Consider the following 14,615-nt stretch of genomic DNA (forward strand, 5'->3'; position numbering starts at 1 on the left):
GGAAAGGAAAGAAGAGATGCTGGAAAAATAGAAGGGGATGCAGGGAGAGAATAAGGGAGCGAGATGGAAGGAAGGAGGGAGGAAGGAGGGGAAGAAGGCAGAAAAAGTAGAGGAGAGGGAGAAGGGAAGTGGTAGGAGGGAGGGAAGGAGGACTGAAGAGAAGAAAAAAGAACTGAGAAAGTATCACACTGGGAAGAAAAAGCCAGTAGAGAGCAGGACAAAAATTGTCAGGCCTGTCCTGGCTCTTTACCCTGGTGTGTCCTGGATCAACCTTGGGCCTCAGCCTCAGCTCGCATTGGTCCAGAGGCTGTGGCCCAGGGCCCTGGTCAACATGGCAGGCTTCTTCTGTGCCTATCGTCTTTCCCCTAAATGCTGAAAGTCCCCTCAGAAATTAGGCCCGGTCACACTGGGGACGTGGCTCAGGAGGCCCATTAATCAGACAGGGTTACTGAAACTGAAAGACAGAAGTATGGGGCCTTAAAGCTGAATGAACTCTTCCATTCAGACTCAAACTCTCCAGTCACCAGGGCTTGAGTGCATCTCCTTGCCTCCATTATCTCTTGAGATGCACAGCCTGCAAATTCATGAAATGGTCCTTTGGGTTAGCCTCATTCAATCAGTCTTCTACAAATGGAGACCCAGAGGCCTCCAAAGGGGACAAATCCTTGCCCCTGGCCTCACAGCAGCTTAGAGACGCTCAGGTCTCTTGACTCCCATCATCTGGGCAAGCACTTTTGGAAGCAAGATGACTCTCAGGTCTCTTGCCTCCCATCATCTGGGCAAGCACTTTTGGAAGCCAGCCTTAGAGGGCTCCTGATGACTTTCATGCTGTTTCCAGTAAAGTCTGTGCTGATTCTTGGCATAAAGAGAGGAAATGAAGAGGGTAGGGTAGGAATGTAAATAAAGGGAAACTTTGGGATTTCATCTAATATATAATTATAGTATCCATGGCGGTGGCCTTGACTGCTTCTGCAATGTGCTGCCCGGGCTGTGCCCAAGCAGGGGTGGGGTCCTGGGGGCAATGGGGGCCCAGCAATGCTCCCTCCATCCAAAGGCTCCAATCTCTCTGGGCTCTTGGAATAGCATCCTTGGGCTGGGAGCCTGGACTTGTTTGCAGAAACACGTGGCAGTCTGGAGACACTGGGAAACGACTCAACAGATGAGAGCTGGGGGTCCTGGGGGCTCAAAAATGGCATGGGGAGCTCATGGCTAAGAGAAGCAGAGGTCCTTGTACAGGCTCGGAGCTCACCTGTGGGTGTGGCCGGGCCAGGACTGCAGAGGCAGGAGGAAGTTTGGCCTTTGGTGGTAGTAGTCACGCAGCTTTTGGTGTCAGGACTGAAAATCTGTTTTCCATATTGTTTCCAACTCATCTGGGCATCCATGGGTCTTTGCACAAAAGATCCCTCGGAACAGATTCTACCCCCTGGCCCTCAGCTAGTACTTCTCATGATCTAGTGTGGAAATTTTGAGTTCAGGCTCTGGAAATAAATGAGCTGAATTCAAAGCTTGGCTTCTCCTCTTATTGGCTTTGAGGCTTTGATCAAGTTATCTGAACTCTCTGTGCCTTAGGAGCCTAATCTCTTGGCTAAGAATAATAGTAATTGCCTTAGAGAGTTGTTCGGAGGATTAAATTAGCTGAGGTTTATGGTAGGTATGTAGGTAGGTAGGCAGACAGACAAATCTCAAGGTAGATACAGAGACACAGAGATAGGGTACTAAGACGATCTAGGTAGTATAGTACTACGTCGATGTCCCCTGAATATCTGGTAAGAAACCACAGTTAGAAGTTGTGAATGAGTGAAGGGGAAAAGTCAGTGTTTCCAGATTTCGGCACTGACTTGGAAATGTATTCAAATCATTCAACAACTATTTATTGGATTCTTTACCAGCATCAGTCACTGTTCTAGGCACCAGGGATACAGGATAAAAAGGCAGACCCAGATCCTACTCTATGCAGCTGACAGTCCAGTGAGAATAGACAGAATCATTCTAGCTTTAGTAAGTACCCGGCTTTGTGTGTCTATGTGTGGCAGGCAGGATCTACTGCAGATAATGTGGTCAAGGAAGGCGTTTGTAAGGAGACGGCATGACATGTAATTACAAACATGAAGGAGAAAGGGAACCATCATGGGAACCATCAGGGGAAAAGCCAGGAGAGGTCTACCCTGGGGAAAGGGAAGAGGTAGAAGCAAAGACCTTGAGGAAGGAAAAAACTGCTACATTCTAGCAAATGTCTGGGGACGATTAGTAAAGGGCCAGTGTGAGAGGTAAAGGTTAAATGTGCTCGCCCACTGGAATGCTGTGGACACAACAGTGTCAACGTGGCAACCCCAGGCCCGACTGCTTAGGTGAAGATTGCTGTCACTGATGGAAATGACAGTGGTGTTTCTCATCCTGCCGTTTATTAAGTACCGACAATGAGCTACACACCATCTCGTGCTCTTTACGTGTTTCAGTTCATTGAATCCTCACAATGCCCTATGGAAAAGGTCCTCTTGTGATTCCATTTCGCAGATGAAAACCCAAAACTCAGAGAGGTTAAGAAATTTGCCCAAGGCCACACTGTGGATAGGTGCAAGAGCCGAGGTAAAAACATCCCTCTGTCTGACTTCAAAGGCCTAATTTAAAAATATGTATGTGGAGGGGGGTAGGAGGGATGGGGTGGCTGGATGATGGACACTGGGGAGGGTATGTGCTATGGTGAGCACTGTGAATTGTGTAAGACTGATGAATCACAGACCTGTACCCCTGAAACAAGTAATATATTCTATGTTAATAAAAAAAAAAAAAACTTACAAAAAAAATAAGTACGTGAGGTGGTGAGTGGATAGGGGCATGTGGACTCAAAATGTCTATAGCCCTCCCCATTGTTGATCTTTGAAAAATGGGGTGATCGAGAAAACCCTTCATGAGCACATGACCTTATGAAAAATTCAAAGCACCTCCTCATCTACTACTCACTTTAATCTTTGTGACGATGTGAGGAGGTATAACTAATCATCTCATTTTATGGATCAGATTAATCAGCTCCATTTCCCAGATGAGAAGGATGAGCATGAAGTACTCTCCCTGGGGATCTGCAGGCTGCAGTCTGGGTCTGCCTGGCCCCCAGCGGTCCTTCCGTTGCAAATGGTTGCTTGCAGTTCGAAGCCTCTCCTGCCCTCATGCTCTGACAATTCCACACGTGTAGTGGACAAGGACAGGGAGAGCATATGGGGCGAGGGGAGGGGAGGGTGGGTGTTAGAGTCAGCCTGGGTATGAATCTCTGCTCTATTTCTTCTTGTCATGTGATTTGGGGCAAAATGTTTACCCCTTTAAGCCCCAGTTTTCCCAACGATGAAACAGGAGGTGATGACGATGAGGATGATATCAGATCCATAGGGTTATGGCGAGGATTAAATGAGATGGTACATGTAACATCCCTAGTGTGGTTCCTGGCACATGGTGAATGCTCAATCGACTATTACTAACCCCACTACTGCTATGATCCAGGAAGTGCTGGAAGCACTGAGAATCAGGACTCTGGTGTAGTCTGCATCCCCACCTCAGTGTGCATGTCTCAGAGCACAGAGTTTAATGTTTCCATCTCACAGATGACAACATCAAGGTCAGGGGAGGGGAAAGAACCGGCCCCAGGTCTCACTGGGAGTAAGTGTGGGAACTGCTATCTGACTCCTGACCTCAGGCTCTTTTTTTCACAATGCCTGCTCTTCTCCAGGGCTCTGGTTTTCTTTTTACTCCTCTCCTCCAACTCCACCCATCCCTGCTGAGAAGGAATCCCTCCCCTGAGCCTCTGGTCCCACCGTGGATATTGGCACATGGTTGCAGTACCCAGGCTCCCTTGGCATTCTTTTCACAGAGCGGAGGCCATGGAGGTGAAGGACGGGCCTGGGGCAAGCCTTCAAATGTGTGGGAATGAGCCCCCCTCCCCACCCAGGAATTGGGCCTGGCTGCTGCTGCATGTTTGCTCAGGACCCTTTGGCAGTCATCCATGATTAGAGAAAGGCAAGGCAGCCAAGACAAGACAGAGGCTAATTACCTTGGGTAATAGGAAATTGAGGAATGGCGACAAGAACAGTGTCTAGGCCTTTAGCCAGCCAAGGGCAGGGACCATGAATGCCTAGCCCGGCCTGACCCGTCCACCCTGAGTGGAGATTCCTGTTCGGGGGTCACTCACCAGTTCCAACAACCCAAGGGTGCAGGAGCTGGCCACACTGTCAGACCTTCTGGGGACCCTCTCCTCTGCTGCTCTTTGTTTGTTTTCATTCAAAAGCAAAACAAATGGAACAAACAAGGAAATTCAATTTAAACAGGGCCCAAATGCTGATGTTTCTGTTTTGCTACACCAGGGTGAGCTTAGGACAGAAAATCAGCCTTGACTTTCACTCCTCCAATTGGTCTCAACCCTGTGTGCTGTGTAAAATTACATGGATGGAGGGGCTGCAAAAGCAATTTGTCTTCCCAGGTGGAGAGGAAAGAGGGAGTGGGCATTCAGAGAGAGAAAGAGAGAGACAGACAGAGAGGAATCCAAACTCAACTAAGAAATAGGACAGAGAAACTGAGTTATATACAGACAAACAGAAGTTAAGAGAATAACAAATAGAAAGGTAAAGAAGGAATGACTGGGAGAATGGCAGATAGACAAAGAGAGTGAGCTATGCAGAATATACTTACACAGAGAGGGGATGAAAGGCATGAGAGATGAACAGAGATGCAGGGAGGCACAGTGGGGTAAAAGCAAAGTGAGAGACGTAGAAAAGTAGGAAGGGCAGAAGCCCAGGAGGAGAAGGAGAGAGAGAATGAGAAGAAATCTTGTGGCAAATGTACACATTTTCTGAACCTCAAACTGGGGTGGACCTAACACACCTTCACTTTGAAAGTGTTGAAACTGCAGAACAAGGAGACGGCATGAATGTTTAGCCCAAGGTCCCAGAGACAGAAGTGGCAGTAGTGAGGTGTGAACTCAGACTACCTGCCTGAGAGGCTGATCCTCCACGCCTGTGCTACCTGAATCCTATTATAGCTCTGGCAGTTGGTCCATGGGGGATCTGGTGCCCTGTGCTTAATTAAAACTCAGGGGTCTGGACCCATGTTCTCTTTTCATCCTATTTCATTCCCAAAGGATCCTGGATGGTCCTTTTTTCCAGGGCTAGCAGCACCCCAACCTGCCCGATAGGGAACGGCTCTTCCAGGATTATACTTGTGAAAGATACAGATAACCAGTGATGGAGTCAAGGAGAAAAAAACAGTAACTATGTGCAAGGCATTCTGGTAAACCCTGTCTGTGGAGTTTCTCACTTAATGCTCTTCCCTTTAACCCTACAAGATCAAAACAACTACCAGCTCCCTGTTTCCAGAGGAAGACACTGTGGTATAGAGCAGTGAGAACTGGCTTTCCCCAGGGCAGGTTCTGAGGACAAGGAAGAATCAGGATTTGCACTCAGCTCAGTCTGTCCTCCTCCTACTGCCACAGCCTTTTTGACCCGAATTAGAAAACTAATTTTGGTAAGGGACGAGCAAGCAAAAAATTTGAAACCTCAAGAACTGACAGTGTAACTATTTTAAAACTCAAGACTGAGTGGTCAGACTTCACGGAAGGAAAGCCACCAGCAGAATGAGAGATGGGGTCCAAACCACACCCTGGGCTCCTTGTCAGAACAGCCCAGATTCCACAGCCATTAATAAAATCAATTTCAAAAATAAAATAAAGACGTGTTCAGAGTTAGGGATGACAGCTCATGACAAACACATTTCCAGGACAGAAGAAGAAAGGATGGTCCTATGTCAAGAGGTGGGAAGGGGGTAGGGGATATCAAGAAGAAAGGAAAAGAAGAGGTAAGGGAAAGCAATCATCACTTCTAAAGGATGTCAACTGATTTGTCAGCTCTCAGTGTTAACTGCTTTTGGGGTTCCATAAAACATTTCATTGCTCTCTACATAATGGGCCTGTAGGATTTCAGACTGGCTAATGCCAAGACTCCATAACGTCACCCAGAGACAGGATTACTGCTTGTGTCTCAGTCGATAGGAACCACCTGCTGGGGCTCTGTCCCTCTCTACTAGATGCTATCCCAGTAAGTTGGCAAAAGGAGGGAAAGGGAGTTAAAATTAATTTTTAGCACAACAAGGACAACAAGAACAACAGTGGTAACAGCTAACACTTCTCACACTCTTACTGGGAGCTCATCACCAAGTGGAGAGCTTTTGTGCACTATCTCATCAAATCTTCTTCAGGTCCCAGTGAGTCAGACACTGTCATTATCCCCATTTTCACAGAGAAGGAGATGGAAGCTCAGAAGGTTGAGAAGCACACTCGGCGTCACACAGCTGATAAGTGCAGGGAGAGACTGGAACCCAGATCTGTCTGTCTGTCTCGAGTCTATACCCATAATGGGGGACAGAGGAACCAGAAGTCAGCCATCTTGAAATCTTTCAAAAATGCTACTTTCTTCATATAATCGTAGTTTTGAGAGTTGGAAAAGACCTTATAGCTCTTAATCCAGTCACACACTTGTGTATTATCTAGATGGGTGATCCTAGAGCCCAAGAGGTTAGTGTCAGCACTTACTGATTAAGAAGCTATGGAGTCATGCTCTCAAGATCTAGATCCCAAGTCACCACTTAAGGCCTGAGGCAAATGCTACTTCCTCTAGGAAGTTTGCCGACATGTCCCACCAGAAGAGATCTGATAGCCTATGGTATTTTGGAGATTCCATTCCCAGAGCTCTCACTGTCCCCAATTGATTTTGCCATTCTGACAAACTAAAACTTGGGCCCCCACATCTATGAGATAATCAGTGGCAGAGCGAGGGTCAGAGGTCCAATTTCTAGCTTACAGTGATATTCTTGAGTTTGGTGCATGAATCTGTTGGGTGTTACCACAGAGCCTGAATATGTTGGGTATTCAAAAGAGTGCCATGGTATTTAGAAAAGTGGTATCTTCCAGAGGAAGTAGGGATGGGATGTGGTTTGGAGGTGAAGGAGATTCGGATGGTGGAGGGATAATACTTACTGAGCACATACTTAGTTACTGTGCTAGGGTGTTTCTTACTTAAATCTCATGCAACTCTACAGCCTAGGTTTTATTATTACCTTCTTACTGAGGCTTATAGAGGTAAAGCAACTTATCTAAGGTGACATAACTAAAAATGTCAAAGCCAGATCTAATTCCACAATCTGTGGCCTTTCATACCATCATTAAGTTATAAGTCATTTGAGAATTAAACCTTTGTCTTCGTCACATTCATACCTGCATTTCTTAGCTTAGTATCAAGTCATAGGAAGTCCTCAGAAAATGTCTGATGAATAAATAAATGAGTTATGAATAAGTAAAAACGTGAATGAATGAAAGAAGTGATGAATAAGTGAATGAGTGATGGAGTATAAGAGTGGATGAACAGACGGATGGATGGATGGAGAAAGAGAGGAAAGGGGAGAGAAAAGGATGGAAGGAGGGAGGGATTCATGATTAGGTAAATGGGTCGGTGAGTAAACAGAAGAAAAACAAATGATTTCAATAATTGGTGAAATTGGTTGCTAAGGGAAGTGGCCTATAGTTTCATAATTAGGATACATGAAGACAGCTTATCTCTAGAATTCTATGTAATAGTTTATGATGGATGCATCTCAGTGTGACAATACTCACTGAGAATGGAACAAAAGAAAGAGGAGCCCCCTTTCCCTCTGAGATTAACAGCTGAGCCTTAGAATGACTTCCTTTTGCATCTCTAGAAGTGTGAATGCAGTGACTCCAGTGTACTCTGTGAAGGAGTGATGGTGGCACTATTTCTAAGGGGAGCAGCTGAATCTAGTAAAACAAACTAACAAATACATATGAATACAAGTATATATATACATATATATGTGTGTATATATACATACATATATATGTGTGTATGTATATATACACACACACACATATATATGTATATATATATTTCAAATATGCCAATGTAATCTTTTTCAGAGGAGATATCGTGGAATTGAGAAAAGAACTCCAGGCAGGCACTCCTGCCCCAGCCCTCCTTGCTAACTTGCCATGTTTCCTCTCTTGGCTGCAGATTCTTCATTACTAGAAGAAATGGTTTTGTGTTCCCTGGTCTCCCTGGGCCCTTCAGTGCTAACCCTGTAGGATTCTGTGGCTTACTGTGGTGACACTTCTCCAATGGATACTTCTAAACCTCAGCATCTCAAGGTGCACATATGGGCTGGCCTATAAAACATTTGGTTGGCCTGGACGGATTACTCATTCCTTGCCTCCCAGACTTAAAATCGACCTGTTTCACACTCCCCACGCACCCAGCACATCTTACTTGTAGAGACCGTCGGGCTCCAGACACTTGAAGATGACGGAGTAGATACTGACTTCAGGGACCTCTCCATGGCTTCGACCAGCTGCCACACAAGATGTGCCCAGGCCAGAGAGTAAGTCATCAGCAAAACTCAGGAACTCTCCTGGAGGGAGACAAAGAAAGATGAGCTCTCCAGCTCAGGCCCTGGTGAGCAGACATTCTTGCTGCTGCCCAAACCCATGAAATGTCTGGATATCATTATCAGGAGGATTAGTGGACAAAACAAGCACAGCATATGAACATGACACAGATTAGTATCTAGCCCTAATGCCCCTGTTTAAATTTATGCTGGAATTTTCTCAACTGGAAAGTGGGCATACTAATACCTACCTTTATGAAATTATAACAAGGCTCAAATGAGGTAAATTACTGTGTACTAAAAATGCATGGAAAGGTAACCAGGGGAATAATGCTTTCTGCCCAGAGTAAATTTTCTGGTCTTGTTCCTGCCATTAACTTCCTCTTCATTACTTGAGCAAGGCTGTTCCTTCTTGGGATTGCATTCTCCTTCCAAGGATATAAGATAGGTTTCTTATCGCATGGTCACTCTTAATGCAGTGGTACTAGATTCATGAAGTGTTATGTTGAGATGGACAGAAATCTGGTCCAACTGAGGGGGAAAGAGTTCTATGACTGATGAGTGATGAAGGCCATGGGACAGGAAGGGACAGTGGAAGAGCAAGGGCAACTGCCTTGATTTCCATGATTTCCAAAAGTCGACTGAGCCACTGGGTTTTAGGAAGCAGCTGAAGTTTACTAGAAATAGGCCTGACTAAAAAGAATAACATTTTCAAATCTAGTCTTAACTCTGTTAAGGATTTGCTGGATAGCTTGGGGCAACCGAATTCCCATCTCTGTGCCTTAGTTTTCTCCTCTGTAGAATCAAAGTGGTAGAATCACTATTAGCGCTTTGAAAAAAATAAAATAAAAACACAGATGTACACAAAGATTGAGCTATGTGAACAAACATTATGGTACTATTTAAATCAAGAAGAGTTTAGAAACAACTAAATGTTCAACGATATAGAAACAGCAATATCAATTATAGTTCAGTGATGCAATGGAATATTTTGTAGCTATTAAAAACAATATTGTGGAAGATTATGAAATTATAGGAAAAGATATTAAATTAAAAAACAGGCTGTGCTATTACAGAATAATCTAATGTTTGGTGGAAATTTTACATGTGTATCTATTTCAAAAGAGAAGGAAGAAATGATAGCAAATACATAATAGTGGCTTTGTAAAGTGAGATAAGGAAAAATAAGAGAAAAAATACCCATTATCTCTGTTTAAAAAAAAAAAAACTACCTACAATGAAATGTAACAAAGAAAAAAATCAATAAAAAATTACTTAAAAATAGATAAAATAAATGAGCCAGAATAAATGGCCTCTAAGTTCCCTTCCAATTCTAAAATCGGATAATTTAGGAGCAAAACAAGCATGTGAGTTATTTTATACCACACAGTATGGAATAATAGGAGGCATCCCTACAGTTCATTCCTTCTCTTTCTTGTCTGGTATGGAATGCCTCACACTCTCTACTCACTTATTCTTACTAATAAACAAGAAGAAGATGTCCATTCAACTAAATCTTCTCTACTTGATGTTAAGGACAATCCAATATAATGGAACTATCATGGAACAGTAATATTGGCCAAGTGTCTGAGAAGACTGTGACCCGGGGAGGCAAGGAACTGGGAGGGCAGAATATACAGATCACCTCCTGTTGGTCTTTCAAAGAAAAGTTTCATTCTTCACTCACAAGTGAATGAGGTTAACATTTGTCTGACTGAACAGTCTGGATAGCCCCGGGAGTTCAGGTAAACAATGGTTCTATAAAGTATTTGTCCCTATGGTCCAATCTAGTAGAGCTGATGTGTGGTGTTCTTTGTTTTCCACTTTTTACAATGACAACTACAGTTCATAGACTTGATACATAGGTGCCAGAGGAAGTGTCTGAATCAGGCTGATGTCAGCGAGACGCAGGTTTACCTGCTATTGTCGGAGAGACTTTGGACTGAATTCTATTTCCACCATTTACTGCAAGTCTCTTAACTTCTCAAAGTCTCAGTTTTCCTTTCTGTAAACGGGGTCAATAGCTCTTACTGAGTTTGGAGTCTAGAAAGAAAGGCTGAATCTAAGAAGAAATTCTTTGTCTAGAACCAGCAGTTCTGCTAGAAAATGAAAAGGTAAATGAAAGCTTTATTCATCAAAGATTTTGGCCTCCCCTCTTTCTTCCATAGGCCTCTTATGTCAGTTTCTTCCATAGTAAAATCATAAACCAACAATGTCTCTCTGCCAATAGGTACCAAAGCAGAACAATGTATAGGGTGGAAAATAAGGAAAGGGGGAAAAACATGGAATTACTCACAGGAGGGAGTAAGGGCTTTGTTTCTCTTGGTTTCTTAGGATTTCAAGTTTGGCAGCTTACATTTGTTTTCTTTGAGCTTGGATCCATGTCTGTCTGCTTTTCAATTTGTTTCTAGATAGCCATTGAAAGAGTTGGCCCCTTGTGAGGGAATTCAGTATTCCTGTGGCCTGTATTAACCATCTTCAAGCCAAAATATGGTTGACATTCATTTACAAATGGGCATAGTTTTCCAGATATTTCAATCCATTTCAGAATAATTTGGACCCTGGATAAAAGCCTCATAATATGTCTAATAGGTCAGTAAGATAGGCACACGGTTCTAAGGTTTATAGGTTTAGTTCAAGTGAAGAAACTGGATAGCATGGCATATATAACTAGTTATACGGAGGACATTCTAAGGAAACTCAGTGCCCAGTTCTATTCGGGACTAAATATACATAATGACGTTCAAATGAAAAGAGTTAAAGGGAAGGAAGCTGACATTTAGTACCAAATTTTCTTTTTTTTCATTTGTCACAATACTCAATACTAATGAGTTAAATGTTAATATCTCTCTTGTAAAGCTGAGATTAAGCTCAGAAATTTAGGGAGGAACAGAGCTGAGATTTGAACCCAGATCATCCTAACTCCAAAGCCATACCTTTTCTTTTATACTATGCTGCCTCCTAGAGAAAGTTTTTAAAAAAAATAGTGTTAGAAAGTGAGCTTTCTCAACTCTGTTCGGTCTGCAATTGAATTCATGCCACTCGTAGTTCTGTGGTCTTGGGGAATGAAACAATAAAAGAAATGGTCCCTGACCTTCTACAGTTTGTAATCTGACAACAGGAAGGTTTCTCAAATACAAGAACAGACCCATAAAGTAAAATGTAAGATTGCTTTTCTTGGCACTCTATTCCAGAAGGTTTAAATGTAACCTAGGTGGAGACAGGTGAATGAGGCAATCCTTCACTGTCCTTGCTCACTTAGTGGGGGCGTGGGGGGGGGGGGGGAGTAATTAAGAAAGGCCCGGAGGCTTCTCTATGCACAAATGCAAATCAGTACAATTCAACACATGCATCAGGGTTCTACAATACACCATACCCCAAGTCTGGCAGTGGAACAACTGAACGAACAATACTACAGTGCAGTGGTTAAGAGGTTGAGCTCTGAATTTATGCTGTCTAGGATTAAATCCTGGTTCACCCCCACTTACAGCTTGCCTTGGACAGATTCCTTGACTCTTTACATCTATTTTCTCACATGTAAAATGGATATAATTCTAGTATCTAACTTACAGCATTGTATCATATAAAAATTGAATATATTGCTTACAAATCAATTAGCATGTCTGGCATACACTAGGGCTCAAAATATGTTAACTATCATTATTGTTTTTATTATTATTGTCATCATAACAGGGAAGAGAGATAAGGACCCTTAGATTTTTTTTTTAACCCAACTTTTGGGTAAAATCCTATCCTTTTCCAGGTGACAAGTGAAGCCTTGAGAAGGAAAGTGGCATGTCCATGGCCAAACACAAAGTAGGAGGTTGACTTAGAACAAAAACCTCATCTCTTGACTCTTAGAGCCTATGTGATCATTCCTATCAGCCAGCCTAGGAGATAAAATTGCTGAAAACTGCAGATGTTGCTCTTCAGTTTCTGACCAGCTATAGTCCACATGAATGTGAGCTCTCTTTACTATGTACCAGGCGCTGTGCAAGGCACACAGTTCCACCCGGCCATCTTCTTAAACTTGGACTCCCTAAGAAAGATACAAAGCCCAGGAGAGACAGAAGTAGTTCAACAGGTTTCCACTATGTAATATATTCTAGCAGTGGTTTGCCAAATAGAATATGCAGAACTCGGGACGCCTGGGTGGCTCAGTCGGTTAAGCGTCTGCCTTCAGCTCAGGTCATGATCCCAGGGTCCTGGGATCGAGTCCCGCATCGGGCTCCCTGCTCCGCGGGGAGCCTGCTTCTCCCTCTGCCTCTGCCTCTCTCTCTCTCTCTCATGAATAAATAAATAAAATCTTTAAAAAAAAAAAAAAAAAAAAAGAATATGCAGAACTCCAGAGTTGAGAAGGAACGGTAGAGGTGGTAGGTAGGGGCTAAATTCTGCCTCCTCTTATACTCACGCTAACTTCAAACCAGAGCAACACCAGTTAGATCTGTTTTATATACTGATGTTTTATGTAAGTTGGGGAAAAAACAGTTTTAAAAATGTTGGCTTATAAGTTTTATTGCTAAAAATGTTTGAATCCAAAAACCCTGCCACATTTCCTGATAGAAATACAGAAATTCAGGAATGTTGCAGCTCCACTCAAGGCTTCGCAGCCTCTCAGGGTAGAGTCCAGGATTAAACCTATCTCTTTTGCTTCTGAGCTCCATGTGCCTTCCACTAGGACACCCTGCCTACATTAGCTCTGTCCCCTCCTCTCTGACATGTTATGGCTGTGTGGCAGAATCCTCCTAGACCCCGGCTGCTGCAGCCACCGCCTCGCCCATGCCTGTCCAAGATTCTAACATTCTTTCTCTGTTTTTCTTTCCTTGAAAACAGATAGGGAGTTGGGAGTCGCTGTACAGGAATGTGCCTGTTCCCCATTATGGCTCTTCTGGGGCTGTAACCCGAGTGGGCTTGGGCCAGACCCCCACACATTTCTTTATCCACTCAGACTCAAGCCTTGCTCTCATTACAATCCACAGAAAAGGTCAATCATGATTCTGCTGAAGCTTCAGAACCAACCCAACAAAGCACAGAGTAATTTTTCTCAAGGCCCCACCGCCTGCCTCAATCCCCTATCCTTTTATCACTCCCTCAAATCCTCTGCCTCCTCGTTTTCCCTCTCTCTCTCTCTCTCTTTCTCCCCTCACCCTCTCGCTTCTGATTGAGTTGAGGTCAGAGTCAAAGCTGGCCACAAGAGCAAATTGAAAACAGGCTGGGAAAAAAGCAGCAAAGAATTCCAAAATACAAGGGGCGGGAGTAGTGAGTTATTTAGCCCAGGTGGGGAGAAAGGTCCCCGGCTCAGGCCTCCATGCTCTTTTCAGGAAACGCCAAGGGGATGTGGAGGCCACTCTGGGCCTGGCCTCTCTCTAACCTGTGGATGCTCCTTGCCAAGGAGAAGCGGGGCTCTGTGTTTCCCACCTTTTCTTTACGTGGGCAAATGTAGAAATTCATTCAGAGACCTTGTCACTGACAAGATACATTTTTTGAGGGCCTCAGCTGCAGTAGATTTGTTTCTTCCAAAACACGTTATTTTAAATTTGAAGACCTGGTGTCTGATTCTCACGTTTATTGTAATGGCAGCATGAGGTAGAGGAAAGAGAGTGGGTTTGGGGGGCAGATGAGACCTGGTTTTAAAGCCAGCCTCCACCACTTAGGAACTATACTATCTAAGGATGGATGATTAAACTCTCAGAGATGAATGCTGCTTCATCATCAGAGAATCAGGTAAGAAATAAATAATATATGCAGTATGCCTGCTACATGGATGGTGTACCAATGTGAGTGCCCCCCTCCATTCCTGCCACCACACCTCCATTAGGTCTCATCAGTTCGTCTGATGGCAAAATTTTTAGTGCTGAAGCTCAGCTGCTTTTAGATACATTATATAATACCTAAGTCCCAAGAACTTTCTTTTTTTTTTTTGCAAAAGGAAGTAATTTTTAAAAAGAAGGGAGGGAAGATGGACTGAAGGCAAGCAGAGAAAAGGAGAGTGGGAAACGAAATGTTTATTTCACTCTTATCGTAGGGCATCACACTTTTACCTATATTGTCTTGATTAAACATTCTAAAACAACACCACCTTGAGAGACTATGGACCCTGAGAAACAAACTGAGGGTTTTAGAGGGGAGGGGGGTGGGGGGATGGGTTAGCCCAGTGATGGGTACTAAGGAGGGCATGTATTGCA

General features: G+C 43.8%; 1 protein-coding gene across 5 annotated transcripts in view; it reads right to left on the minus strand.

Moving 5' to 3' along the window:
- Window positions 1-14,615, minus strand: part of ASTN2 (astrotactin 2) — an 883,583-nt gene that overhangs the window by 59,759 nt on the left and 809,209 nt on the right. For all 5 annotated transcript variants that reach the window (XM_064579942.1, XM_064579940.1, XM_064579943.1 and 2 more), the window contains one exon: window positions 8,313-8,454. In XM_064579942.1, coding sequence (XP_064436012.1) covers window positions 8,313-8,454 — 142 coding nt within the window. The remainder of the gene's footprint in view (window positions 1-8,312; window positions 8,455-14,615) is intronic.

Source organism: Mirounga angustirostris, unplaced genomic scaffold (genome assembly GCF_029215605.1).
Source record: "Mirounga angustirostris isolate CCGP_5_RB_7025 unplaced genomic scaffold, mMirAng1.0.hap1 SCAF_15, whole genome shotgun sequence".
NCBI lineage: Eukaryota > Metazoa > Chordata > Mammalia > Carnivora > Phocidae > Mirounga > Mirounga angustirostris.